Genomic DNA, 27,508 nt, shown 5'->3' on the forward strand with positions numbered 1-27,508 from the left:
TTATGAATTCAAGTTGCATGTAGTAGCATGTAGTTAAATATTATTGTTTATTATTTCAAACGTATGTGTTGAATACAGTACTTTATAATGACAACATGCTATAACCTTGATTCCAGAAAACTTGGAATGTTGTGTGAACTGCTTAAAGACCACAGAAATCCCATTTTCACTTGCAGATCTTATAAACCTATTTTTTATTCACACAACAACATAGAAAACATATAACATGCTTAATTTGAGAAAATTGCTCATTTTAAGCAAAGAAATCACAAAAAATGAACGATACAGGATTGTAGTTGCTCGACATTCCTGGGTTTGATTTGTAGTATTTTCCATTTCATTTGACGCCAGATGTTTTCATATGGAGAAACGTCTGTACTGGCCAGTTCTGCACCCGGACTCCTCTACCATATGTAGCCATATGTTGTAATTGAGTTGCCTTGTGTTGTGTTCAGTATTGGCTTGATGAAATATGCGAGGCCTTCTTTGAAAAAAAAATGCTGTGCAGAGTCTTTAGTCATTCTTGATTTCTTGACTTTCTTGTAACCTCTTAATGTGGTCTTGAGTGATAGTTCTTCAGGCTTTCTGAAGGTCTTTCAAAGTTTTTCTTTATACATTGGCTGCTTTAACACTTCAAGCATTTAAAAGCCACCAAGGCACTCAAACAATGAACCAACATTCATTCTATCTGCAAATAACACACAATTTAGCAACAAATCAGTTTTAAATTGTATCTTTAGAACCTGAGAGATGTGCCTGACCCTTCAGCTGATCCATCTACTTTGGTGTCAAGAAGACATCCTTAGGGAAGGGAAATGGAAAGAAAAGGCTGAGGTATGCCAAATTACACTGGATTTCCATTCTCTGCACCTTTTTTCCATTTTCCTATAATGGATATTAAAAAATGAGCGGTGGCTCAAGACTTTTGCACATTGCTCTATGTCCCAGCAGGAAACTGCAATTCCACGTCTTGCCACTATCGTCAGAAGAGAATGCATTGGCTGACATGGCACCAAGAGAAGATCGCATATCACTCCAGTCTTGGCCTCCCTTCACTGGTTGCCTGTAAATTTTAGGTTTCATTTTAAAATTTTAGTTCTAACCTTTAGGGCCCTACATGGTCAGGCTCCTCAATATTTATCTGACCTGCTGAAACCACATACATCTTCTCGGGCTTTAAGGTCATTAGATCAGAGACTGCTGGTGGCACCGCGCACTCGTTTTAAAACTCGTGGTGATCGGGCCTTTCAGACTGTGGCACCACGGTTGTGGAATTCTCTCCCACTGTCTCTTCGCTGCACGGACTCCATTGATTCTTTTAAGAAACAGCTGAAGACATTTTTATTTAGAAAAGCATTTAATTAATTTCTTCTTATGCTGTTTTTATAGTTTTATTGTTTTACATTGTTTTATTTACTGTTATATTGTTTTTATATTCCCATTTTCTGTGTTGTAAAGCACTTTGTGATTTTTATCTGTGAAAAGCACTATATAAATAAATTTTACTTACTTACTTACTTACATGATACAAGAGAATTATTGATCATTTGATATGGGAAAAAAGTTACTGTGCCTGTACCAGAAACTGCAGTTCTTTGACTGGCCACTGGAGTCTGGCTCCAAAAGTGAGTCATTCCAATAACGTATGGCTTATTTGACTGAAAAATTGACGCCACAACCCGGTTTAATGTCAGACAATATTTTAACTGACCAGCCTTTAAGGTGTTGCGGATAAATACAACAACAACAACAACAACAAAAAAAGATACGACCAAGACAAAAACTGTGGTATTTTGTAAATATAATAATAAACGTGAATTCACTGTGTAATTGTGTAAGTTAATTAGCAGCGTCCTCCTGAAATGCACCAACAACATTGAGAGTAACATCCTCCTCTCTGCCTCTTAATGCTCTCTGGTCGCTATGGTAATGTGTAAATATTTCTTTCAAAAAAAGACACGCAACTACAACACGGGAAAAGACCCAGGGAAACCGAGTTAACGATACAAACCCTGAAAACCATAAATTTCACACCCGAGGCTCAACTCTCGTGGCCCGGTACCAAATGACCGGTCCGTGGCCCGGGGGTGGGGGGCTGCTGGTATAGACAGCTGTAGAAGTTAGAGTCACACAGTTGAAATCGACCAACCTTGTTCATGGTGTGGGTGCGATATGGAGCATTTTTTTGTTAAATATAATTTCACAAAAACATGACTTCATCTCTGGATAATTGTAGTAATAGTCTAATCAAGAAGACTGTGCTCCACCTTTAGCACAGTTTCAATGACTCATATTACTTACCACATATTACGATGTATCCGAGCAATGAGTAATAAATCTATCTTGACCAAATGTGGTCACCTGTGACTCCAAAATTAATTCATAAAAAAAAAAAAAAAACATGACTCATGACTTTGTTGTAGCTATGTCCATCTTTTATATACAGTATATGGATGATCATCAAAAATATGACTGTTGTGGCTAATGTCAGTGAGCTCCATAAAACAGGAAAGCCTTTCTAATTTCTAAATATATATAACATCTGGCAACTTCAATAATTTCTTCATATAGAAACAAAAATATTTCTTATGCCAAGATTTCATTATTGTAGTGGAGGAAACTAAGACAGTGAGAAGTGACAAGATGTAAAACATTCAGTTTAATGACAGTCAGCTGACTGAAAAGCAAACATCTCACTTTTATATGGCTTATAGAATTACTCAGACCTTTACATGATTCTGCAGGAAGCACCAGTAGCTGTGTGAATGGACTGTGTGAGCCCTCTCAGGGGATACTTACAAAGCTACGAAAGAGATAAAGTGCAAAATCCAGGATATAAAATTGCTTTGGAATAATCTAACTTTACAAATGACAAGCAACTGGTTACAGTAAATAAATAAAATAAATATTATATATAAAAAAAATCACAAATCACATGTTGGTTCAGGCGTCTGAAAGGGAGGCCAGCTCGTGAAAGAGGAGCCCAAATGTTGGGCGATCGTCTGGTTTCTGGGAACAGAACAGAAAACAAACGACAGTTAATCGTTTGCTCATTTTATGATCAGCAGAAGTTCTGCTTGAAAAAAGGGTAATGTCCTCACCTCCTTCCAACACCACTCCATGAGTAGGTGGACAGAGTCCGGGGCCAAGCGTGGCTTCAGGAGCCTCAGGCCTGCGTTCAGGGAGTCCACCACTTCTGCATTAGTGCGGTTCTCATAGGGGAGTCGGCCTTCGTTGTACACCTCCCACATGAGCACACCTGAAGAGGGACACGGAGACAGCACTTGTTAAACAATATGGAAGCATTTTAGTCCATATTGTATCGTTCTTTTAACAGTGAGCTACTCTAGTCCAGTGCAGTGTGTTTTTATTTATTTATTTTTTTTATATAACTGAAACACATTTATTTTTAGCCTCATTTGAGAGTAATTTACTACAGATCAGAATTGGCCAAAATTGTTGCTACCCAATAAAAAAAATACACACACCTACACATGAGACACACACACACCTAAAATTTGCTCTGCTGTAAGTTCTTACTTTAAAAGTAATTCATCTCGCTTTCATTCAATACAACAAATATAGTCGTCTGCCTAAAGTATTTGATCCTTAATTGTAATATTGTGCAGCTGAGCAGTTTTTGTGATTCTTCACAAGAGGACGCCCACCTCCCTTTCACCCACTTACCTACCCCCACACACACCTACACACACACTCACACATCTCTGTAGGTTGTTTGACTCTTCATGTTCAAACCGCTGCGGTTCATTCAGGTTTGATGAACACGTTTTCCCCCCACTGTGAGTTTCAGCTTTTTCCACACTCGGCTCAAATGATTTTGTTTCAGTCCATCTTGTTGGAAGTATGTTTCAGATCTTTATACTGTTGGAAGAAGCAGCGTTGGCCTGTGACTGGCACAGAGCTCTGGCACAGGTACATAAATGTATTTCACTCCAGATTATCTTGATGAAATCCGTCGTCCCCAGCGTTCTTTTCTTCAAAAGCTTCTTTTTTTCGGCAAACTTGGAAACTAGTTTTAAATCCCAAACTTCATCCAACAAGAACCACTTTGACTTGTCTATTTGTATTTTATCAAACACAAGTTTAAGGGGTTTTTTTTTATAATCCTCTTTCAAAAGCGGGGTCTCTTTTTTCAACCTTCATTCAGAAACCAACGTATGGTGTCGACAGACGCTTTTGCACTTTGATCCTTTAAATCAGCTCTGTTTAGTCTGGAGTTAATGTTCCTCTGGTAGCCTCATCCACTGAAGCCGGCATGAAAGAATCCAATGAAAGAGTTTCCTAATATTCTTAGCAGCTGCAGTCTCAAGAACTTCACACAGCCTGTAGATGGTCCGACTGTCTCTTTTAGTTTTAAACCGTTATTTAACCAGGAAGTAAAAATCTTGACATAAAGAATCTTTTGAAAGACGCCTCAGACAAACTTTTCCCCTCTTTCTCCTGCCCATCATCAGTGTAACAATGATACTATACAGCTGAATTATTACTCTTTTACCATTTCAATGCATAGAATCATGATTGAAAACACTTGTGTTACCAATGAAACGCAATAGCCTGCTTAAACTGTCACTGCAGTTCATTTGTTTTTCACGATTTCTAAGGGACGTCAGTAATTGGATCCAGACCTTTTTAGAATAGGTCATAATTCAAATCTGTTTAGAAATAGAAATAATAACCCCTATTGTAGAAGTTATAATATGTTTTATTTTTACTTAGTTTTAGCACATCCGTTTTACACAAGAAAATCATAGATTCATAATACAGAATCTTTTTTTTCCCCCAAAGATGACGTCAAGCTAAAAGCTTTCTGTCTGTTTAATCTCCTTTCAAACCTCGGCAATTGTCTGAGCTTATTGTGCATCCACTAATTGTCACTGAATCATGAAAATGGCTAGCTTTTAGACTATTTTATATAAAAATGTACCAAAAAAAAATGGCTTTGTCACGGATAACTGCAGTAATAGTCTGCCCAAGAAAACTGTGCTCCAGTTTGAGCACAGTTTTTTTTTTTCACAGGATAAAAAGAATTGTTTAATATATAACGTCTAAACCACTGCAGTGTTATTTAACTACAGTTGAGCACATGTGCCATCAGGAAAACAAATATGATTTAATCTGCTCTCACCCAACCTGCAAAACTTGCCAGACGAGTGAATCAGAAATGCAAACCAAACAGCTGAATGGCAGACAAGCGCCCAAACTCACCGAATGACCAGACGTCAGACTTGGTGCTGAATTTGCAGTATCTGATGACCTCTGGGGCTGACCACTTGACAGGGAACTTGGAGCACTGTGAGCTCGTGTACTGATCATCAAGAACAAATCTAGGGTATGGAGAGTGGACACAGACCATAAGCTGTGACTCACTGTGACATTAATGTTATGTAATAATTTAAAAAACTGATCTTCACGAACATACCTGGTCATTCCAAAGTCCGATACCTTCACCTCGTTGTTCTTTGAGACGAGACAGTTCCTGGCAGCCTTTGGAAGGAAGAAAGGAAGGATAAAGTCCTCTAACAAAGCAGGGATATGAAAGTGTATCGTGAAAGAGCACTTTATTTATTTACCAGATCTCTGTGGATGAAGTTGGACATCTCTAGATAAGCCATCCCTTCGCTGACATCCAGACACATCCCCAACAATATATCCTGAGACAACGAGCCTTTCCTTTCTCGCAGGTAGTCCGTCAGGCAGCCGTTTTCCATGTACTCAAACACGAGGCAGATAGGAGAATGTTGTGTGCACACGCCATACAGCTGTACCAGCTTAGAGTGAGAGAGTCTCCTGTTAAAACACACATGCACAGATAAACTGAGTGGTTTCAAACTCGTTTTACAGATCTCCACCGTGAACTGTACTTACATCATAATCCGTGCCTCTTCTTTAAATTCGTCGTCTGACATGCACTCTTCTCTTACCATCTTCACCGCTACCTTGAGATCCCTCCAGCTGCCTTCCAGCACCAGTCCAAACTGGCCGCTGCCTATCTCCTGACCCAGTATCAGCTCCTCAGGGTCCACTTCCCACTGATCTGTTAACCAGCAAACCAGCAGTGAACCAAAGCATCCACACTATAGCTCAGTTATATAACCATAGAGTTAAACTTCTTCATGCAAGTTTCACAAATAAAAAAGGACTTTTTTTTTCTCATTTTCACTTGCTTTTTTTCAGCAAAGATTAATTTGTATTACATTGGTTTATATTAAAAGACAAAAGGGTGGAGTTACTTAACAGCCCTGAAGTGTAATTCTGTGCAACCCACCAGAGGTCAGCAAAAACAAGATTCACAGCAATAAATTAGGACTGCTTGGAGCTTTAGTTCAACAAACTTCAGGCATCACAAAAAGACTTAAACCTTTTGTGATATCAGTAGAATCCTGGGAACAGCATCGACCTTGAGAGACGGGGTGTCTCAGCCGTGTTATTAGCCCTGCACAAAGAGAAAGAGACAACGGGAAATTTAAAAAGCAGGACCAAGAATTTAGCCGTTTCATAAGATGAACTTCATTTATCCTTTGAACTTTTTGAAATAATGCTGTTGCATGAGAAAAGCTGGCACACTTACCTGCAGCATTGTGCTGGTGGTAATATATGAGCTCAGGAATGGTGCTAAACAGGTACTTCTCTGCCAGGTAAAAAGAAGCTGGGCTCGTTTCGGTTTGTCTGATTTGGTAATGCTTCACTCTCGGATTCTTCTCCCCATTAGACCTGATGAGAATATATGCTTAACTTAACAAACATTTTTAAAGCAAATGTTTGCCTGAGCAGATGATTACACATAAACATTGGAAGATCAGAAAAATATCACAAGATTACACTAATCTTATACTTAATTCTCATTGGTTACATCTTTAACGGTCACTTAAAATGATTGAAATCCTATGAGCCATCAATTTTTTTTCATGATATAAGTAACCATATATGACTGTTTTAATTATAGAGTTGTTTGATAGATATTTTTTAAGTAAATTCATAAGAACACTATAAATAACATTTACCCTGGTGCTTTGGTGAAAACAGACACTGTGTACACTCCCGCCTGTCTTGAGTCCCGCACAATGAATGCACCTTCCTTACCCTAAAGACAGAATAACGAGATCACATAAGATTTCTCACGTTCGGCGGTGCATTCTGTAACACGTCTGGCGGCCGTTTTAATTCAAAGACGACGATGGATAACCATTTTCCCTTCCTGCTTGCAAAACTTAGCAAAGCAGGAAATTCAACATTGGAGGAAACTTTGTGGTTGTGAGAAATTTTTTTTTCATGTTCTATGTCAAGTCGAATTGTCGTTGTGCAGGTGCATATGCAGCGATTTTGCAAATGCAACATTGCTGTTGGCGGCACAGTCGCATCAAAATGCACTGTGTCATACAGGGGCTAAATCTTGCCTGTCATCATCATATCAAAATCATTATTTGAAATTTTATTGCCAAACAGAACTGAGTTTTTGTTTTTACCTCTTTCATTAGCAATTCTTCTGCTTGCGCTCTGCTAATGTTTTTGTTGTACCATCTGTTGAGAACACATTAAACATTTAACACAACAATTAAATCAGTTTTGGAGGGAAAACATGGTAATTCATTAGCAGCAATAAACACTGCTCGAGTAAAAGAAATGAATTCAAACTCACTCAAATCTTTCAAAGTTGTTGATGGATTTTTCAGCTACGTATGTACTGGGCACAAAACCCGAGTTCCTAATGGGTGACAGGAAAAGGGATTTAGCTAATGGTTCTTCTTTTGAAATGTACTGCTATTTTTTAATGTAAACAGTTCAAATGAATTTGGCATTGGCTGTAATGCGCTTTACCCTCTCTCATCCTGTACAAGCCACCAGGTGGAATGGGAATTCTTAACCAGGAGATACTCCTGATCTTTCTGAAGAGGTAAGTCATTGTCTCCCTGTGGCGTGTAGTTTTGCAAAGCGATGACCTTCTGTTGCCCCGAATCTTCCAGCTCCATCTGGAAAGGGAGGAAAAAATCTGATTTAAAAACCATTTGTACAGGTATGTACAAAATTTTGGGTTATTACCTCTAAATTTCGACATACTATCATAAACTTCCGAGATGAGATGAGAAAATAACTCGAGATTTAGAATCATGAAGCTGAAGTTTTGCAATAAGAACCCCAAATTTTGAATTTAGCTCTGCCAATCAGGAAAATGTTTTTTAAGTGGTGGAAATAACCTGGTACAAATTATTGAGAGGTCTGAGTGAACTCTTCCCAAAAAGTTCATACACAAATACGAAATCCAGAGGTTTCAAATAAAATTACATTTTCATAGTGCCAAAGGAAAAAGTATCAACAAGGATTTTCATTTGACAAACTTTAATGTACTTCTATTTCTTCTACTATCTATCTATTTAAGTAAACACTCAAACACATGTGCGCTGAAACAACTACAGAGCTGCTGCCTAAACACACAAAATCAAACCACAGAAACAGTGGTTAAAAACCAATGCATGACCTAATTATTAAATATGTAGAGAGAAACTATGTTTAAAAGTATTGCAGACAAACATGACAGGCATTAAAACTGAAAAAGTGATTTGGTCTCCCTCGCTTCATTGGAATATCAGTAATAACCACAATAACATTTCAAAAGCTTGTGTCGTTTGTGTTTTAGATGGTGGTACCTCTGGCTCCGGGAGGCTGGGAAGTGGCTTTTTAGAGGCTGTAGGGGAAACAGAAATGTTAAATTGGAGAGCTATTTGGCCCATCTAAACTCACAAAGCAACAACGGTATGAACTGGATTAGGCAAAACGAAAGCATTTAGTTCAAGTTTACTCTAACCATATGTGCGAAAGCCATACAAATATCTTAATTCAAATGGAATCGCTACCACAAATCATTGGATTCACGAAGTAGAAGAGAAGGAAAAAGAAATGCTACAAACCATAGCCCACTGGGTCGTACACGTTGCACCCAGTCGCCAGTTTCTCTGTTTGCTGGCAGCATCTCCATTTTCCATCCATCCAGAAGTTTGGGTGGTATTTTGGAACTAAGTTGTTATTCTTTGTCTCTACATCAGACAGAACAAGGGAAATATTGTTTGAAATATCCATCCGTATGTGTTTGCAGTTCATACAATCAGTGGTTTATCATCGACTTGTCATAGTACTATTATTATTATTTGACTGGTGATATATGGTAATGGCTTACCCTCTTTAAGAGCTCTGACCCATTTCTGACGGCAGTCATTGTCTGGTGCAAATATGTAGAGGTAATAACTTTCATGAAAAACCTGCAGAAGAATTGAGATTTTAAAGAAAGGTTATATGCGTTGTCATTTTCAGTCATACTTCACCATACACTGTATATAGGGTGTATGTCGCAGTGTTTAGTAGATTTTAATGCGGTGACAATTGAGTTGGTCTCTAGGAAATGATGAATCTTACCTGAAAAGGGTACTTAAAGCTGCATGGTATGGGCACATCAGTACACACAATCTCCACGCACTTAATTCTGGACAGCTCGATGCAACCTTTCAGCAAAGGCTTTTTCTGCAACAAAACAGCTTAGATTACAGCAAACAGCCAAGAGTCTGCATTCCTGAAACAGCTCTACAGATTAACCGCACATACTGTACTTACCCCGGGACGACGTTCAGAATACTTCAGGTCTTGGGTATCCAACACAAAAAATCGCTCTTTATAGTTACAGGGTGACACTCGCTTCTTCTGTTGAGATTTTTTGATCAGAGTTCCCTTCAAAATCACCCTGGGGAACATTTTACCAGCTATGAGAAGCGCAATGAGAAATACTGCCTTGTTTTGTCATACCAAGAGAGGCGGCATTGCCTACAGCATGCAGAGACAGAGTAGCAGTGAGTGTACAAGAAAAAAAAATTGAGGATGATAAGTTGATAGATGTCGTAGAGTTTCCGGCATAGGGTTGTTGCACAGTAAACCACATCCTACGGCAACAAATGCGTTGTGCAAGCGAAATACACGCGTGCGCGCACATACACACCGTTCAGGGTGCTCGCAGGCACTTTCACTCACTTAGTGCACGTTGCAGTCAGCCACTATGAGTAGTGCGATCCCCAGAAAAAGGATGACTCGTTAACCTTTACATTTTTCAACGCTTTCCATCAACATTCACTTCAAAGGTCACGGATGTGTCCCACTACTACAGTGAGGTTGGGTTATAATGTCAGCATTGGGCAAAGGGGGGTTCAATCTAAGAGGGCAAAAAATGGCATAAATGATTTTAACTTGAAACAAGAAAGTAATAGGGGAAAAAACAAAAGTTTTTACTGAGATTGTGAGATTGCAAGAAACACACACACAAAAGAATCTGTTTTTTTCCCCTGCCATAATTAATACATTTAGAGTTTGGTGTTACGTGTTCATGATGTCTTTTAGGATTTGCCCTGTTTTTTCTCCATCACTGCTTTTTTCTCCCTTATATTTTACTTGGTTTTGGGGGGGTTTGTGCAGGAAAAGAAGGTTAATAATAATAATACAGGTTATAATATAGTAACAATAATATTGTAACAGTAATGATATGGTAATAAGAATATGGTTGGGCTCCATTAATGATTTTAAAGTGACCGAAAAATTTCAAACTGCTGAGGTAGTGCTGTCAACTTACAATGGAAGAAAATGTAGTTAAAGTTAAAATCTGAAAATATTTTTACAGTCACACCGAATGAAAGATTTAAAGGATACTACAGCACCACCACCAGGAAAGAGTTCCAACAGATTGGTGTGGATTGAATGAGTTGGGATTGCCATTTAATTTAATTTAATTTAATTTAATTTAATTTAATTTAATTTAATTTAATTTAATTTAATTATTGTCAAAAAACAACAACAACAAAACAGATCCAAAAAGCCAAAATTACAAAATCGGCTTTGACTGTATATTTTTATACAGTTTGAACTGTGTAAATGTCAAAATTCAAGGCTCTTTCTTCTTTTGTCAATTAAAAACATTTCCAGAAAATACCTGAATTTAACATTTTTAGGAGTTAACGTGCTGTTGAATGGGAAATGTTCAGCAATTTTGTTCCATATGAGTATTTAATAAAAGAGAACATTTGTCATGCTGTATGTGAATAAGTGCAAATAAGTATAAAATAAGTGTAAAAGTAGATGTGAAGGACCGTGTGACACTAAATAATTTATTTTCTAAATCTAAAGCTCCAAACTAAAAATGTGGAAAGTTTTCATTTGTTTTAAAGATGTGACAGAATCAGAAGGGTGAACTTAAGATGCTCAATACACTATAGTGTTTAAAAGCATTCAACTGTATTTTATTCTTCTTGTTGTTTTAAGCCATATATAAGTGATAAATTGGGGGAAAAGAAAAAAAACAAAGGAAAGTTTAGAAAATTGTCTTATACTGACACAACGTTAAGGATAGATCCTTGAATTTTTAAGCTTTTGTCTCTTGTATTCGTAATAGTTTATATCTATTGTAATTTTCTTCCACATTTTATTTACCTCTTACCTGCTGCTGACCTTCTACCGCTCGTCCATTGAGAGCCTGCTAACCTACTGCATCACGGTATGGTATGGCAGCTGCACCAAGGTGGATAGAGTGAGGCTCCAGAGTGTGGTCAAGACAGCACAAAAGATCATTGGCTGCCCTCTCCCCTCCCTGATGGACATTTATTCCTCCCGCTGCCTCAGCAGAGCAGCAAACATTATCAAGGACAGCTCCCATCCTGGTTTCAACATGTTCAGCCTGCTTCCCTCAGGGAAGCGCTACAGGTGCATCAGCACAAAAACCCACAGACTCAAATACAGTTTCTTCCCCAAAGCCATAACCACCCTGAACTCACACATGCACCGATAACACAGCCCCCCCCCCTCCCCCCAATTTTTTACATATTACTTTTTTTTAAAAAAACGTACATGTTTGTACAAAATGTATATATATATATATATATATATATATATATCTTTTTCCCTATGTTAATACTGTCTATATGTATATAGCGCTGCAGAACTGTACCCCCCCGAGCATGTTTACACTGAGTACGAGGTGCTCTGTATCTCATTGTACAACTGTATAGTGACAATAAAGGCATTCTATTCTATTCTTTTCTATTCTATTCTAAAAGTATTGGTGGCGTTGTAAACTGCTGGTTTGCTTTGACTAGAAAAATATTTGACATTACCAAATGATAACAGGTGCTGGAGATGGTCACTATTGTAAAAAGACATCAGTCCTGTACAAAATAAGCTTCAAATTAAGCACTTTCGTATCAAAAACTACAAGATCAAGCGTGGTATCCTCACACCCAATCGGTGTTTAGTTTGTTCCATTGCTATCGTCCAATCCGCGGGACAAAAACCAATGACGTCGAGCCTTAGGGACTGAAACGAAAATCTTGTTAGTGTGGAATGGAAGGAGCTAAACTAGCTACAAGCTAATGGTCGGAACTAACGGACGTCTATATCTAGCGTCTTATATCTTCAGCGACTAAAGAGTTATTTGAAAGGTGTGTATAAATATCATAAGTCTTCCCCCTTTTAACGGTATTGTGGGTTAGCATTATATTTGGTGTAGCGATTTAACTCGTTAGCGGAGGTTAGCAGTTAGTCAGTCAGCAGGTAAGCTAACGACTGCAGTTAGTTGGAGAGTAAAGGGCTAACATGTTGATAAAACAAACAAAGGTTTGCGACAGTAAATGGTAGTCTTCACTCAACTCTATTCCCATGCAGACAGCGTTTAACATAAGTTATATGCAGATATTTACCGTACAGACAACTGGCTGGGCAGTTTGTGTTAGCATAGGCCTCTTAGCACATCTTTCGAAGCGATGGTCTCAAACAAACACTGAATTTGTTTGGAGTTAGTGCAAGCAAACTATTTAGACACGGCTAACGTCTCTGCAATTAAAAAGCTATGCCGTCTTTTTGCGGCAAACATCCTGCTTCTTGTCTACCTGTGCCCCCAATAGTGAAGTGAGAGAGACACCTTTTCACTTCTGTTATATTTAGGCACATAGCCTAAATTAATGTGTTTATGTTCAACTACTGTGAACTGTAAACACTTTTTTTTATTTTAAATTAAGATACTAAATTGCAAAACCTAATGTATGTTGCTTTCCTTTTTATATATATTGACACGGATTCTTGTGCTTTCAGGTCGGTATCATGGGTGAACCACAGCAGGTCAGCGCCCTGCCTCCTCCACCGATGCAGTACATCAAAGAGTACACAGATGAAAACATCCGCAAGGGTCTGGCCCCTAAGCCACCTCCACCCATCAGAGATAATTACATGATGTTTGGCAACCATTTCCAGTGTGATGACCTCATCATCCGGCCTCTCGAAAGCCAAGGCATTGAGAGGCTTCACCCTATGCAGTTTGACCACAAACGGGAGCTCAAGAAACTGAACATGTCCATTCTTGTGAACTTTTTGGACCTTCTGGACATCCTTATCAAGAGCCCTGGTAGTATAAAGCGTGAAGAAAAGCTGGAAGACATAAAGCTTCTGTTTGTCCATATGCACCATCTGATAAATGAGTACAGACCGCATCAAGCCAGGGAGACGCTAAGGGTGATGATGGAGGTCCAGAAAAGACAGAGGCTAGAGACAGCAGAGAGGTTCCAGAAACATCTGGAGAGGGTGGTGGAGATGATCCAGGGGTGCCTTGCCTCCCTGCCTGATGACTTGCCTCAAGTGGAAGGTCAGGATGGTGCTTGTGATGGGACAAAGAGTGCGCCTCCTGCAGCTAGTGTTGGCTGTTCATCTGGGCAGGCCACCAGGCTGAAAACAGAACCTATGGATATAGAGGAAGCAGCTGCCAGCTGCATGGCAATGAGTCAGCAGGAGAAGAGCATCCCTACTTCAAGAAGTGACAAATGGGACAAGGATGCTGCCATGTGCAGCATTATTGATGAACTAGCATAGTTTAATATTATGTTCTTTCTTTTTTGTCGTTTCTTTGCTGAACTCTGTGTAAATATGGCACTTTCGTACATGGTATACACAGAATATTTTTGTTCTTTTTATTTTATAACTGGTTATGTCACTGGTCTTTGCTCCACAAGTCTTTAACATGACTGCATTCTGCTATTGAGTTATACGTATATGGTTGTAATACATCTCTGTTCTCATGGTTTCATGTACGAGAGTGATTTAGAGAGTGAACATGTTATACCTGTGGTTTTTGCCATACACATAAAAAATGTGTGCCTGGGGCCTCAAGAATTATCAGCATTAAATCAAGTGTAACCACACTGTACAACAGTGATGCTCGGTAACCTCTCTTCTGACTTGGGAACTTTCAAAACACATCATCGACGAATGTTTCTTACTGCTAGCTTGAAACAGCTGGTGAGATAAAATGTTGCGCCCAACATTTTATCTCATTTCATCTTTGCTGTTTATGGCTTTCTCAACTGCATCGGTTCTCAAAGTTTTTCTAGTACGTTTAATTTAAATCCCCAAACTCCACAGTTTTTATCCAACCACTAAGAAAAAAAGTTTTACTTAAAGGTCACATTAAGAAAAAATCCACTCAAGTTTCACTTCACCTTGTTGATTATACTGCACCAGTGTTTCCCGCCATGCAGGTAGTGTGAGAACTGCTGCTCTAATAAGATGAGCACTCCAGCAAGAGAAATGCACAGTCATGCTTTTGTCCATGTGTGTCAGTTAATGTGACTTTATCATTCACGTTTGTGTTGTTTTACTAGGTACCACACAGTAAGGCTGATGCCTAAACCTTTATTTAGAAGTGACCAGTGTACTCGTTCACCCACGAAACTTGAAACTATGACAATAAATGCTGTCACATTAACGGGAAGCTGTGAATGTCAGAAATGGACATTTGAGGGTGCTAGCTGTGTTTTCAAGGGCCCCATTGAATGTTGTTTTTATTTAAAATGTAGAAATTCTGACTAATTCCGGAAAACATATTCCCAGAATAGAAATTTTTAACATAGATCAGGTGGGGGTGCTAAGTTTGCATAATTGTAATAAACCCAATAAACAAATTTGCAGTCAGAGTGCAGTCATCTCACAGAAACATAGAGGGCTTTATTAGACCCGTCAGAGTAGAGTCGCATGAAAACTCATGTAAATGCTGGACTGCCTTTATGTTTGCAATGCATGATTCTTGTCACTGATTTGCAGATTGTGTAATCCATGGAGAGTCGTCACAAAAAAGTCGTCATGTATATTATGTAAAATGTCAAATAATTCTGACCCCCTTCCCTCTTTTATAGGTTTTCATAAGCATACCTAACAGTATAACCAATTTTGTGTTGCCTTGCAGCAGATTGCTCTTACACAACTGTTCAGGGAAAGAAATGTGAGCCTTTCAACTGGTTGCTTGTAAAGCAATTCAAGTGCACATGTTTGGTTGTTGAAACTGAAAATACACCTCAGGCTGGTGATTGCAGCGCAGATTTCACTACTTGCGTTTCTGTGATGTTAGCTGAGGTGTCTATGTAACTTGCATAAGTTCAATAAATCAGTGCGTGATACACAAGATGTGTTTTGGCCCAATTTTTCTTTTATTTGAAAAGACAACCCAAGGTTGTTTCTCTGAGAATTCATCAAGGATTTCTGTTCTAATGTCTGTGCAAAAAGTGTGCTGTTTTTGAAGCAGGCAGGAGTCATGATGTGTGTCGCTCTGAGACATAAAGAGTATGTGTATTTGGCCAGTTGCAAATTCCAGCTTTATTTCATTGACCTAGAGTAAATGCTCTGCAGCACACTGCATTTTATGTAATGATGTAATGGCACAAACTGTATGCACATTTTTAGCTGTGCATAGACGTTAAGCTGTGTTTGTGTTGACCTTTTGTTTTAAACGACAAACAGGATGGACAGAACCAGGTAATATGCACTGATCCTTTCACCGCACCCCCTCGGAAGTTATTACCCTTAGCTGGAATTCCCTGCTTTGAGGCAAGGTAGTTTCCATAATTTTCTCCACCCTTGGATTTATCATATCCACCATTTTTCCCCTACTCACGCTATACCATCAACTCGTGCCCTGGGGTAGTTTAAATGTACAGATGAAAATAATAGGAAGCGTAGTCGAAGGAATTATGTTATGAAACTCGGCATCGTTGGGTTTCACAACAGGGTGGAAAGCCATTCACTTCACCCAATCGGGTTGCTCGCTGCTGCGTCACGTGATCTTTATTTATGTAATGCAATGGTGTTACACAGTCACCTAGCTTCGTGGCCGCGGAGAAGTAGGCTACAGGGGTTAATAGCGGACTCGGATTACTAAAGAGAAATAACATTAATGTGCGGATTTACCGACCTCGATCGTGCGGCGTGTTTGGATTTTTGGAGCGTCGAGGAAACCGGCGCATTGGACTGGGAGCCGAGAGTCTTTTTTGAAAAGGGAACATGGCATTTGTCCCAATACAAAGACTAAGTTAGGGCTGAAAACGAACAATGTCACTGAATGTTTTGAACACGAAAAGAAAATTTGCCAGGTGAGCGTATGAGGACTCAGTTTTGCAGCCGGACGGAAAGCGGTCTGGTTTAGGCTGATGTGTGACACTATTATTAGTGCATCGCCAGCTGCCAGCATGTAATTTAAAGGGTCCTTGCAGTAACAATACCGCCAAACCGTCTATCTGCAGTGCTTTGACGAACAAAGCGACAGTTCTTCCCGTGGGACACTGTACTAGTGACATAACCAGTAAAAAAAAAAAAAAAAAAAATACAATGGAAATGCTGGAGTGCCCCCTTTGCCTCTGTCTGATGTGCGAGCCGGTGACCGTGTCGTGCGGCCACACGTTCTGCCGGAGGTGCGTCGGGGGCTACCTGCCTTCCAAATGTCCGCTGTGCAAAGAGAGGCTAAAACAAAAGGAGGTGAAAAACACGAGGAACAACGTCTTGCTCATCGGCGTCGTGGAAAAGTGCTGGCCCGAAGAGAAGGGGATGAAGTGCCAAATTCAGGAGAAACTCAAAGCCACCGAGTTCGCGGAAGCGTTACGCTTAGCGAACGAGGGGCTGAACTTAGGTAAGTGACACACGTGAGAGGTCTTGACAAGTGCAGGCACACATAAGTGTGCGTGTGTGTTTTCTTTCTTTCTTTTTAAGTGTTTGTTTGATTTATAAATACTATTATTATTTTCCGTGGAATCAAATTACTTTTTTCCTCCTTTTCTTCCACTTTTACGCACTGCACATACTCTTTGCTGGTGTCCAGTGATGGTGCAGCCCCCCTAAAAGCCAAGTACCCGGGTTATTAAGAAGGTTAATAGAGAATGCAAAATGATCAAACATATTAAACCATTTGATTGAAACAACAAAGTAATTTGTGATTTGTGCTGAATAAGCAAGATGCAGTGGAAGAAACATCTGTCTCATTCAGCTGTATTACGCAGTTAAGCATTATGACATAAGGTGAGATGTCGATTGGATAAACGTATCTGGCACAGACTCGGTCGGTGTGTGTGCTTCTTTTATGCACCTCTGCAGGAGGAGGGGAATTTAAAGATGTTTTGTAATATTTTAAAAACTAAACAACTGCAGCCTTGCAAGCTGTTATCTGTGCAACTGCTTACCTTCGGCGTCTTTTGCATGTGCGGTTGATTTTTTTTCTTTTTCTTTTCTTTTTTGGTTCATGCAGCCACAAGGAAGTAAAAGGGTCTGCTCCTGCCTTAGATGTGTCGATCAAGTCAGCAGGCGCCCAGGGGATCATGAGAGTGTTTGTGCTATGGGGAATCAGTTGAATTAACCTTCATGTTCGCCTCCTCTGCCAATCCAGTTAAATACTTCTACCTACCTTGCTCCAGCATTGCGGGCTCTTGTGTAACGAGCTCCCTGCAGATTTGTGAACTACTTTTTTCCCCTTCTTCTTCTTTGTCTTTTCTTTTGATGATTTCTCATGGCACCTGTTCACTTTCACTTGTTGTTTCAGAGGATCATTACCAAGAACTGACTTTGTGTTTGCAAATGCTTATGTGCATAACCTTGCAGGTTCTTTTGTAATGACTAGTCAAGCAGCTTTAGGTAACAATGTCACCAGGAACCTAGAATGCACACTAGTGTGTCAGCTGAAGCTAGAAAGTCTTGAATGGACTGGAATAGGAGATGACTGTGCACATATGTGAAGCAGAAGGTGCAGATGCTGTCGGCGCCAGGGGGGTGGAGGGGCTCGATCAAATATTAATTATCTTTATATAGCGTGCCCATGTGTGTGTTATGTCAGTGATTGAGGAGTGGCATTTAATTGCATTTTTTTGTTTTATATGGTCAGTAGTGGTGCCAAAAGCAATTATTTCCTTAAGGCGGCGCATCATAAGTTCTTGGGTCGATTTCCTCCATGCTCCAGAAAGCAGAATTACTTGTTATGTGGGCCTGTTACTACCTGATGCGTGTTTCCTCATTTGAATGTTTGGATTGTTTTAATTTTGGCCACTTCTCCTCAAAAGCTCCACACACCATCATCCCTCACCTATCTCACCTTTTCTCACTTCCTCTAGTCCCAGACGACCAGAGTTTGAAGGTGTTCAGGGCCGAAGCGAACTTGGGCCTGAGGCGTTTCTCCGACGCTCTGACGGACCTCGACTACCTCTGCTGCCTTCGCCCCAGCTGGACGGAGGTGAGAACGGAGCGGAGCCAGCCAGACGCAGTGTGCCTTTGCTGTCTGTGTGGTTCTTTTGTCCGGACAACAAAAGCTGATCTGTTGTAGGGAACATTAACAGTGCCACATTTATAGCATTTCACTGCACTCTGGTGTGGGAAAGCCGAATCTGAACCTGCACACCCTCCCACTGTCGGCTTGGTTTTGTAACATGCATGCTACGGCACAACCGTAACTGCAGGAAGAAGGTGTTACCTCATTTCATAATTTGCCTTACCATGTCGACCTGATACATTTGAAGCAATTCCCCTGCTTTTATTGATGTTATGTCATTCACAATGTTATGCAAACAGCTACTTATGTCATAATGTCATTTAATCACTCCATGCCAGTGGGTGACTCACTGCTAATGCAGAAAAACATACTGTACAGAGTCCATTATTGCATTGTTTCTGTTTTTATATCTAAATTTAGACAAAGCGGAGGTTATTGTACTCGGCCCTAGAAATCCTAGGAACATGGTTTCTAACAAGATGCTTACTCTGGGTGGCATCACCTTTGGCCTTTAGTAGCACCATGAGGAACCTTGGAATTGTTTATGACCAGGATATGTCCTTCAGCACACATACTAAACAAGGACTGTCTTCATTCATTTGCACGATATCTCTAAAATTAGAAACATCCTATCTCACCTCTGCTGAAAAACTAGTTCATGCATTTATTACTTCTAGGCTGCACTATTCATTATTAGTATCAGGTTGTTCTAAAAATTCCCTGAAAAGTTTTCAGTTGATTCAAAATTCTGAGTACTGACGGGGACTAGAAAGAGAGCATATTTCTCCCATATTAGGTTCTTTTCATTGCATCAATGTTAATTCATAATTAAATATAATTAATTAAATCCTTCTCCTCACTTACAAAACGTTGAATAATTAGGTCCCATCTTATCTTAACGACCTCCTAGTACCATATCAACCCATTAGAGCTCTTTGCTCTCAGACTGCTGGCTTTCTTGTACTTCCTAGGATTACTGGGAGGCAGAGCCTTCAGCTTTTAGACCCATCTTCTGTAGAACCAGCTCCCAGTTTGGATTTGAGAGACATACATGGTCTCTGCTTTTCACATTAGGCATAGAACTTTCCTTTTTGATAAAGCATATAGTTAGGGCTGGATCAGCTGACCCTGAACGCTCCCTTAGTTAAACTGTAATAGGCCTAAGCTGGTGCTTGTCTTATTGCTGGCGTTTCTTTCTAATATTAGGGTCGTTACCTTACAATAGAAAGCACCTTGTCATTGTGATAGTTATATTTATATAGTTAAAACTGAATTGAACTGAATATCCAGAGATGTTATTTTACAGGAAATGTTCCGTAACACCATCATTTTACAGTTTGACTGACTCTGCCTCTAGTGCAGAAAAAAAAATCTGTAATTCTGCAACATACTTCATGTAGAGTTTTTGTTTAAATGCTCTGGAGGTCTTTGCTTAAACAGACACCAATGTGCTGATTGCATCATTCTGTTTGTGCAGGGCTCCTTTCATAAAGGGAATGTACTGTTGGAAATGGGTCAGCAGAAAGAAGCCCTCATCCACTTCCACCGTTGCCTAAAACTTCAAGCTGATTTTGTTCCCGCAAAGAGCCAGATTAAGAAGGTCTGTTAAACCTCCCAAGAACTCATCAGTGAGAAATGTAATGTAATTCAAGTTGAAGAGCACATGCGATTCCTTATGTATAACAGGATGTAGCACAGACATAGACACTGCTAAATGAAAGGCTGGAGTCATAGAAGGTTAAAGCAGCACCTGCAATAGCATTCTGCGCAGAGTTGCGCAAATCATTTAAAGAACAGGTGATCTTAAGAGATGTTTTAGGATCTGACCTGAATTTTTGATATGTGTGAATGTATGATTTTTTTTTTTAATTATAGGTCACACCATGGGTCATATGTTCAGAAGGCAAACATACCTCTAATAACAGATGCAATCAGTTATTAGAGAGCTAATTTTAAAGTTTGAACTTCCAAATCAGTTTAGATTTAGTTTGTTTCTCTCTCTGTCTGTGTGTGTGTGTGTGTGTGTGTGTGTGTGTGTGTGTGTGTGTGTGTGTGTGTGTGTGTGTGTGTGTGTGTGTGTGTGTGTGTGTGTGTGTGTGTTTAAATCAAACAACTGAATGAATGAATAGATAAATAAATAAATAAATATAAATATACATGATATCACTGTATAATATAACCCATGATTACAGGCATAATTCCCTTGTAATTAAATGGAACTTTAATATTTTTTATTTGAAATTACAATATGGTTGTATTTACCTACAAATACTTAAAGTTATGCACGATAGAATAAATTTGTAGTCATTTTTTTACAAGAAAAAAAGAAATAATTATATTGTAAATACATGTTAAGCTGGGCATCATTTCATAGAAACTTTGTGAAATGTAAGGAATATGGCACTTGTACGGGCTGTATTATGGTGCAGGTGAAGTACTTAAATTTACTTAAAGAGTTATTATTTCTTTGAAAAAAAGCCTTTTTACCCCTTTATTCTAGTGTACCTACCATAAAATATTAAAATTAATACTTAAAATTAATGTTCACACCCCCATTTTAGCTTTATTTGCATTTCTTCACTTAGGTTTTAGTGCAAGAAGACTGAACTAACTTCACTGTGATGACAGTGAGGTATCATGGCACATTTTCTTTTTATATTGATTTTATTCTTACAATGGCAGATCCTGGAGGCAGAGGGAGTGGAAGTGCCAGAGGAGATGCCCTGCATTTTGCAGGCAGTGTCCGAGTACCTAAAAGAGCCCTGTCCCATCACAACCCTCGGCAGCTCGCAGGGGCCGGTTCATGCTGAAGGCTTCAAACATCCTCATGGAGATAAGGGAGAAGGAAAAGGGAGGAGAGATACACATCAGGTAAACATTTCATATGTAGTTAGAAAATGAGTTTTAAAGATTAAGAAAAACAGGAAAAAAAAAAAACATGAGGCGTGTCAGAATTTGCAAATAGATGGCCGTAGTCCTGGAATTTCCTCTGTTTTAAGGTCCTCCCATGAGGTGAGTGTGGGGAAGCTTATGCACTTAAAAATAAATCTTAACAGATAAAACCTAATATCTGCTTTCTCCAAGGTGAAGCATGACACGGGTACTGAATGCTGCCTCAGCCTCTGCCAAGCGGTTTCCTTCCTCCCCGCTGCTGATGAGGATGAAGAGATGATGACGAGGAAAGAAGACTTGCACGGCAAGTGTAAGTCAATATATCGGTGCTCGCATTCATTATGATTTGACTCTCATCTTTAACATCAGCGTACCCAGTAGGAGTCATTTTTGTCTTTTGCAACTGCAAACAGCTTTCTCCACCCCCGCCACCCAGCAGATGGTTTGAAACTACACGATGATCGGGACTTGTTTTCCGAAAGGTCAAACTCACTGCAAACGTTTCAAGGGAATCTGTTTTTGTGTCTTTTCTCTTTCAGTCTTAGGTGAAAGTTATCACGAGAGAGAGAACGGCATGGTTATTCTCACCGTGTCAGACTTTGAGTGCCCTCTCTGCATTAGGTGAGTGTGTTGGACTGCTCGCTGCAATCAATAATGCACCGCTGTTTGTAGCGGGGTCATATATCTGGCTGGTCTCGCTTTCCTTGCTTTGTCTGGTTAGTGTTTAGCACACATGCCAGCACTCACCAGATTTAACAGCTAAATCATACATAGCATAAACAGCCTAATGTGTTATGTCTGTCCTCTAAAGGTTATTTTTTGAGCCAGTCACAACTCCTTGTGGGCACACATTCTGCAAAAACTGCATCGAGAGGAGCCTAGACCACAACCTCCGCTGTCCACTCTGCAAACAGCCGCTGCAAGAGGTAACTAGACTGAGTGCATTTAAACCCAATGGGAAGAAGGCCAAACAGCTCCACTTTAAATAAAAAAGTACTTTTTTTTATTATATAAGCTTTGTTAATGCTACCACATTGCGGTCTTCAGGCGCCAGATTTAGCTCAGGCACTCTGACATGAATCTTTTCAATGCTCTACTTTTGTGACAATGTGTGCAAAGATACTGGGCCTCATTTTCTAATAGAAATGTTACTAAGCACACTCAAAATCAATGTTGGATTTATGTTGGCCAATTTAATTCTTAATACTGTCTGTGTGTCAGTCAATCTGAATCATTTTAAACCAGTGGGCTCTGGCTTGCTACCTGCAATCTGCAACATACAACATGCTATCACACTCTTTTATCCCCATTTCACTGTTTATAAGGAAACACATTTAAATCTGTACCATTCAAACAAAGGAAAGAGAAGGTCTGGCTGAAGACACTGAAACAATAGTATCTGAAGAGGAAGGAAGAAAAGGCACACTTTCCAAAGTTTTTCCACAGGGGTGATCATGCTTTAAAAGTGGGCTGAAATAAATAGCAGCTTTGCTGAATATATTTTAACCTAATAAAGCTAACTGTGGCTGAAGAAAAAAAGGAACGTTTTAGCATAAAAAATACTAACAGACCATAAGAATAAGACACTTAGAGGATATGGCGCAGCTGGTCTGTTAGCCCAAGATGAAAAACTTCAGGGAATTTTTGAACAACACTCATATCAGTCGCTATATGCGGGACTACAGAGGAATAACACTGAAACTGAAGACATCCAGCACGGATTCAAGTTGATTTTAGTAAATGGGATGATGGGATGATACCTATAGGACATGTAAAATAGCCAAAATGAAGTAATCACACAGTTATATCAGCACAGTTATATTTTTCGACAGTAGCTATATATACAGCTGAGACAAGACTTTAAAAATGTACTATATTTAAAAAAAAAAAATCAATATTTTAAGGGTGGCTTCAATAGAAATTACTTGTGCTGCTAATTTGCGTATTTGCATATTATATGCATACTTGCACCACTGCATTTCATGCTTCCATTGCTGGACTACTGCCACTGGAGTATCCGTAATCAAACACAGACAAATCAGTCACAGACAAATGTATATCTATGAGCACCCTGACACTCACATTAATGATGGAGCACAACAGTGCAAAGTATAATTTTGTTTAATGGTTGCAGGGTTTTTTTTTTTGTTTTTTTTTTTGCAGTACTGTAGTATCTTTTCTTTCTTCTCATTTCCAGTACTTCAGAAACAGGAAGTACAACCCCACAGTTCTGCTCCAGGACATCATGACCCGACTTTTTGCCCCCCAGTTGGCTGAGAGGAAACAGGTCCACGATGCTGAGATGGCTGAACTGTCAAAGTAGGCGCTTCACCGACACAGTCTACACCTAATTATTGTCGCGACTTTAATAGATTGTTTTGTCACAAAATAGCCCGTTGTCCTTACAGTTGTGGTCTTTTCTCTTTCTTCTAGTCTCACTAAGGACATCCCTATATTTATCTGCACCGTGGCCTACCCTGGAGTGCCCTGTCCACTGCATGTGTTTGAGCCTCGCTATCGGCTGATGATGCGCCGCTGCATGGAAACCGGCACCAAGAAGTTTGGCATGTGCAGCTACGAGCATGGCAGAGGGTATGCAACAGAATCTTCTACCTATTTCCACACGTAGCATACTGTACATCAAATTATGATGATGATGTTGGGATGAGAACAGTGGCCTATATGATTGCATGTGTATAGAAATTTAAAATAACTTTCTCTAGGCTGTCTGTGTGTGTAGAGAGATTTTGGGTTTGACATTTTCCCGACTGTGAAGCTCACAACAGGCTAGGTGGAACCTGATGGGAATGTCAGCAGGGCACCGCAAGTAGACAGCGCAGGGGCAAAGTTTAAATCACTGATCTGTGACCCTGAGGGGATGGGAAAATAACAACATGGTCACAGGTTTGCCATGAGATCTGCTGTGCATTTTCATCTGCTTCTGAATAGCGTGCCTTTAAAGATCACACTACAACCTCCAGGGCTGAAAAATAAAGCCAGCACAGACTGGAAAAAAAAATCTGTAGTTCCTTGAGTGGCCACTGGACTCTTGGCCCCAAAAAGCAAGTCAGTATCCAGAGACCATAGACACTAATGTTGAGGCTCTAAAATGTGGTCCAGAAACTAATCTAATCTAACTAATCTCATCCATCTGATATGTGTATATATACAGTCTGTGCTGGGTATACCATGTTCTTGTAGGGAGACAGCAGTCATGGTGGGACTTTGATGACCTTAATCATTTTTAAGTTATCCTCATCTTTGTGTCACAGGTTGACATGGTTTCCAGTTACGTTCTTGTGTTCCTTCAAGCTAATAATGCCTTGAAAACGCACAGAACAAAACTAGTTTATATTCATTACTATCGCAAAATAAGCTTTACTCCAACCCCCTCATATTCTTCCTGCATAATTTTCTAATTATTGCATTAAGATGTATTTTAATATGTTGAACCTAAAGACTGCTTTTTATCTCTTGTGCGTCAGATTCGCAGACTATGGCTGTATGCTGGAGATTCTCGATCTGGAGCTCTTGCCTGATGGACGTTCTTATGTGGAAACAATTGGTGGGAGCAGATTCAAGGTACTGAAAAGAGGCCAAAGGGATGGTTACCACACCGCTGATATAGAGTACCTAGAGGACATCAAGGTGAGGGTTTCTGAGATTACAAACAGCAGCATTTCTCTCTCTGTCTCTCTCTTTGTGATTGTTAATATCGTTGCGTCCTCTTAGGTTGATGGCAGTGAGTTGGAGCTTCTGCAGCGTCTGCACGACAGCGTGTACCAGCAGGCCCAGGACTGGTACCAGCGACTCGGCAGCCGCATCCGCGAACAGATCAACAGACAGTATGGTGCTATGCCGGATAAGGAGGACAACATTCAGGTTTGTGCTTTAAGTGTGACGTTTGCTCTGATAACCTTTGTAAAACTCATTTCCCTCACTCTGCTCAGTAGCCACTGCTTTTACCCTTTTAAATGTCAAATAGTGACCAGTGTTATCATGAGTGCAAAAAAAATCTAAAAGATTAATTTTTTTTCTTAAGTATTCTGATCGATGTTTTCATGCGTCGTATTAGTATGTAATAGTAATGTTTAAGTTATAATAGCAATAGCAAAAACACTGAGGTTTTGCCTCAGCACGTCATTGACCAGTGAGATTATGTAATTGCAGCTACGTCCAAATTTTATATTCAGATGTTGGTTTTGAGTAGTGTTTCTTTAAAGAATGGCTTTTCTTTTATCTTTCAGTCTCTTTAAATGATTTTGTGGTAGTGGAACAGAGAATTATCCAGAGTATTATTCAGTTACACTTAGGTTTGGGCGATTGGACGAATATATCGATCGTTTTTACAAGGGCGATTTATTCATTTATTTGCCAGTGGGTACGTTTGCTAATAATGATGCAGCTAATAGAAAAGTCAACAGAAAAAAAAAGTAATAGCGTTGTTTTAACAGCACCTTGTTTCATCTGCGAGCAAATGCACCCTCCTCAGAGTGCGCCCAAATGCTTGTTGATGGAGCTGCAGAAGCTGGTGATAGCCTAGCCTAGCATACTCAGCCGGATGGCGGACACGTACAAGTCGTGTTTGAGTACTTTGCTCGTACTATACGTCTGCACAAGTCACACACCGCTTTGGTTACATCCTTAGGTTTACCCTTTTTCGTCCCAAATGGGCTGTCAGCGTTAACGCGCCGTCATCACGACTAACATGATTAACAATTAACCCATCTGGAGCACAGACTGACTCAAAATCCCTGAAATGTCTGGATTTCGGGCAGTTTGTCCAAAGTTTGTTCATTCTGCGCTCCAAATGAGTTAATTGTGATGACCGCATTAACGCCGACAGCCCTAATTTTTTGGGGAAATTAGTTCGTTCATGTTTGGACTTCTGAGTTGTAGACGCGCAAATCCGTCTGTGCCTGATTACATTGCTGCGCCTGTCAAAAAGTCTGCACAGGCGCGAATGTATCGCCCATCCTCAATTATTGGATTGACGATTGTCGGTTGGTTGAGAGAATTTAAGTTTTCATTACCATCACAGGGTTATTGGACTGGTTTGGCACTTAATGTATTTTCATGATTACAGAGGCTAAACTTTCTCTTTTAGGCTTCGCCTAATGGTCCAGGATGGTGCTGGTGGCTGCTGTCTGTCCTCCAGCTGGACCCCGCCTATCAGACCACCGTCCTGTCCCTGAACTCTCTCAAAGATCGCCTGGGACACCTCCGCCTTGTCCTTGAGTACTTCTCTCAGAGCTAAACCCTCCAGCACAGTGGTACTGAGACCACGGCTAACTGACACCAATATTATGCACAGCACATTTAAAAAAAGAAGTGAAATCAAACAAATGCGCACACAACACATTTTGAGTTTCAGGGTTGGGTTTGTAACTATCCTGTATCGTTTCTATGGACTGTGCTCGAGTCACAACTGAAAGCCAGATCACCTGGCTGCTAGCTAAAAGCTTGTGATTTTTATCACACAATCCAGTTGGTCAGAGTCAGGTTTTTGCTCTTTTGAGTGCTTTATATATTTCTTACACCAGAATATTCTTCTGCGCACACACACTGTACATGCTGTACCAGTGAGAACTACAGGGTTGACCAAAGATTGATCATGAATTGTGGGGAAATCGATAACATTGCAGAAAACTAACACTGGGTGTCACTGTTTTACTCCAGTTGTTACATTTAGAAAATCATGCAATAGCATCAGCCCAACTGTTAAACGTGCATATATGATCTACTTCAGCTGCACTTGTTGCATTCAGAAGGAAGAGAGCTGAAATAAGCATAAACAGCAATCGGCACTTAATTTGTAGAGATATTTTTGCAAGACTATGAACCTCCAGAGGGTGAAAGTTCATGTGCCAAAATATTTTTTTGGGGAAAATTCACAGTGATTGTCTTGTGCTGCACAACACTATTTGTAATGCCTGCATGTTAACTGCATCTACGCTATTGACTATGACTAAGTTTGTACTATTAAAGAATATTCTAAGATCCCTATTT

At 39.8% G+C, this 27,508-nt stretch overlaps 3 protein-coding genes across 3 annotated transcripts; 2 read left to right on the forward strand and 1 right to left on the reverse strand.

The window, feature by feature from the left end:
• Positions 1 to 2,639: 2,639 nt before the first annotated feature.
• On the reverse strand, positions 2,640 to 10,007 carry itk (IL2 inducible T cell kinase). The gene is made up of 17 exons (XM_026188796.1): positions 9,622 to 10,007; positions 9,427 to 9,531; positions 9,191 to 9,272; positions 8,925 to 9,050; positions 8,664 to 8,701; positions 7,837 to 7,988; positions 7,658 to 7,723; positions 7,485 to 7,539; positions 7,023 to 7,102; positions 6,590 to 6,732; positions 6,380 to 6,454; positions 5,887 to 6,055; positions 5,592 to 5,808; positions 5,441 to 5,505; positions 5,227 to 5,345; positions 3,102 to 3,259; positions 2,640 to 3,009 (listed from the first exon to the last, which is right to left on the reverse strand). The coding sequence occupies exons 1-17, from the start codon at positions 9,757 to 9,759 to the stop codon at positions 2,944 to 2,946; spliced, it is 1,854 nt and encodes a 617-aa protein (XP_026044581.1). The 5' UTR covers positions 9,760 to 10,007; the 3' UTR covers positions 2,640 to 2,943.
• A 2,233-nt stretch (positions 10,008 to 12,240) lies between these two features.
• med7 (mediator complex subunit 7) lies at positions 12,241 to 15,489 on the forward strand. The gene is made up of 2 exons (XM_026188807.1): positions 12,241 to 12,482; positions 13,132 to 15,489. The coding sequence occupies exon 2, from the start codon at positions 13,141 to 13,143 to the stop codon at positions 13,900 to 13,902; it is 762 nt and encodes a 253-aa protein (XP_026044592.1). The 5' UTR covers positions 12,241 to 12,482; positions 13,132 to 13,140; the 3' UTR covers positions 13,903 to 15,489.
• A 590-nt stretch (positions 15,490 to 16,079) lies between these two features.
• On the forward strand, positions 16,080 to 27,505 carry lonrf4 (LON peptidase N-terminal domain and ring finger 4). Its single transcript, XM_026188816.1, has 12 exons — positions 16,080 to 16,984; positions 18,453 to 18,571; positions 20,085 to 20,207; positions 21,290 to 21,478; positions 21,692 to 21,809; positions 22,039 to 22,120; positions 22,311 to 22,425; positions 23,697 to 23,818; positions 23,933 to 24,091; positions 24,985 to 25,147; positions 25,232 to 25,381; positions 26,607 to 27,505. Exons 1-12 carry the CDS (start codon positions 16,687 to 16,689, stop codon positions 26,754 to 26,756), a joined length of 1,788 nt encoding a protein of 595 aa, XP_026044601.1. The 5' UTR covers positions 16,080 to 16,686; the 3' UTR covers positions 26,757 to 27,505.
• The last annotated feature ends 3 nt before the right edge of the window (positions 27,506 to 27,508 follow it).

This window comes from Astatotilapia calliptera, chromosome 2 (assembly GCF_900246225.1).
Source record: "Astatotilapia calliptera chromosome 2, fAstCal1.2, whole genome shotgun sequence".
NCBI lineage: Eukaryota > Metazoa > Chordata > Actinopteri > Cichliformes > Cichlidae > Astatotilapia > Astatotilapia calliptera.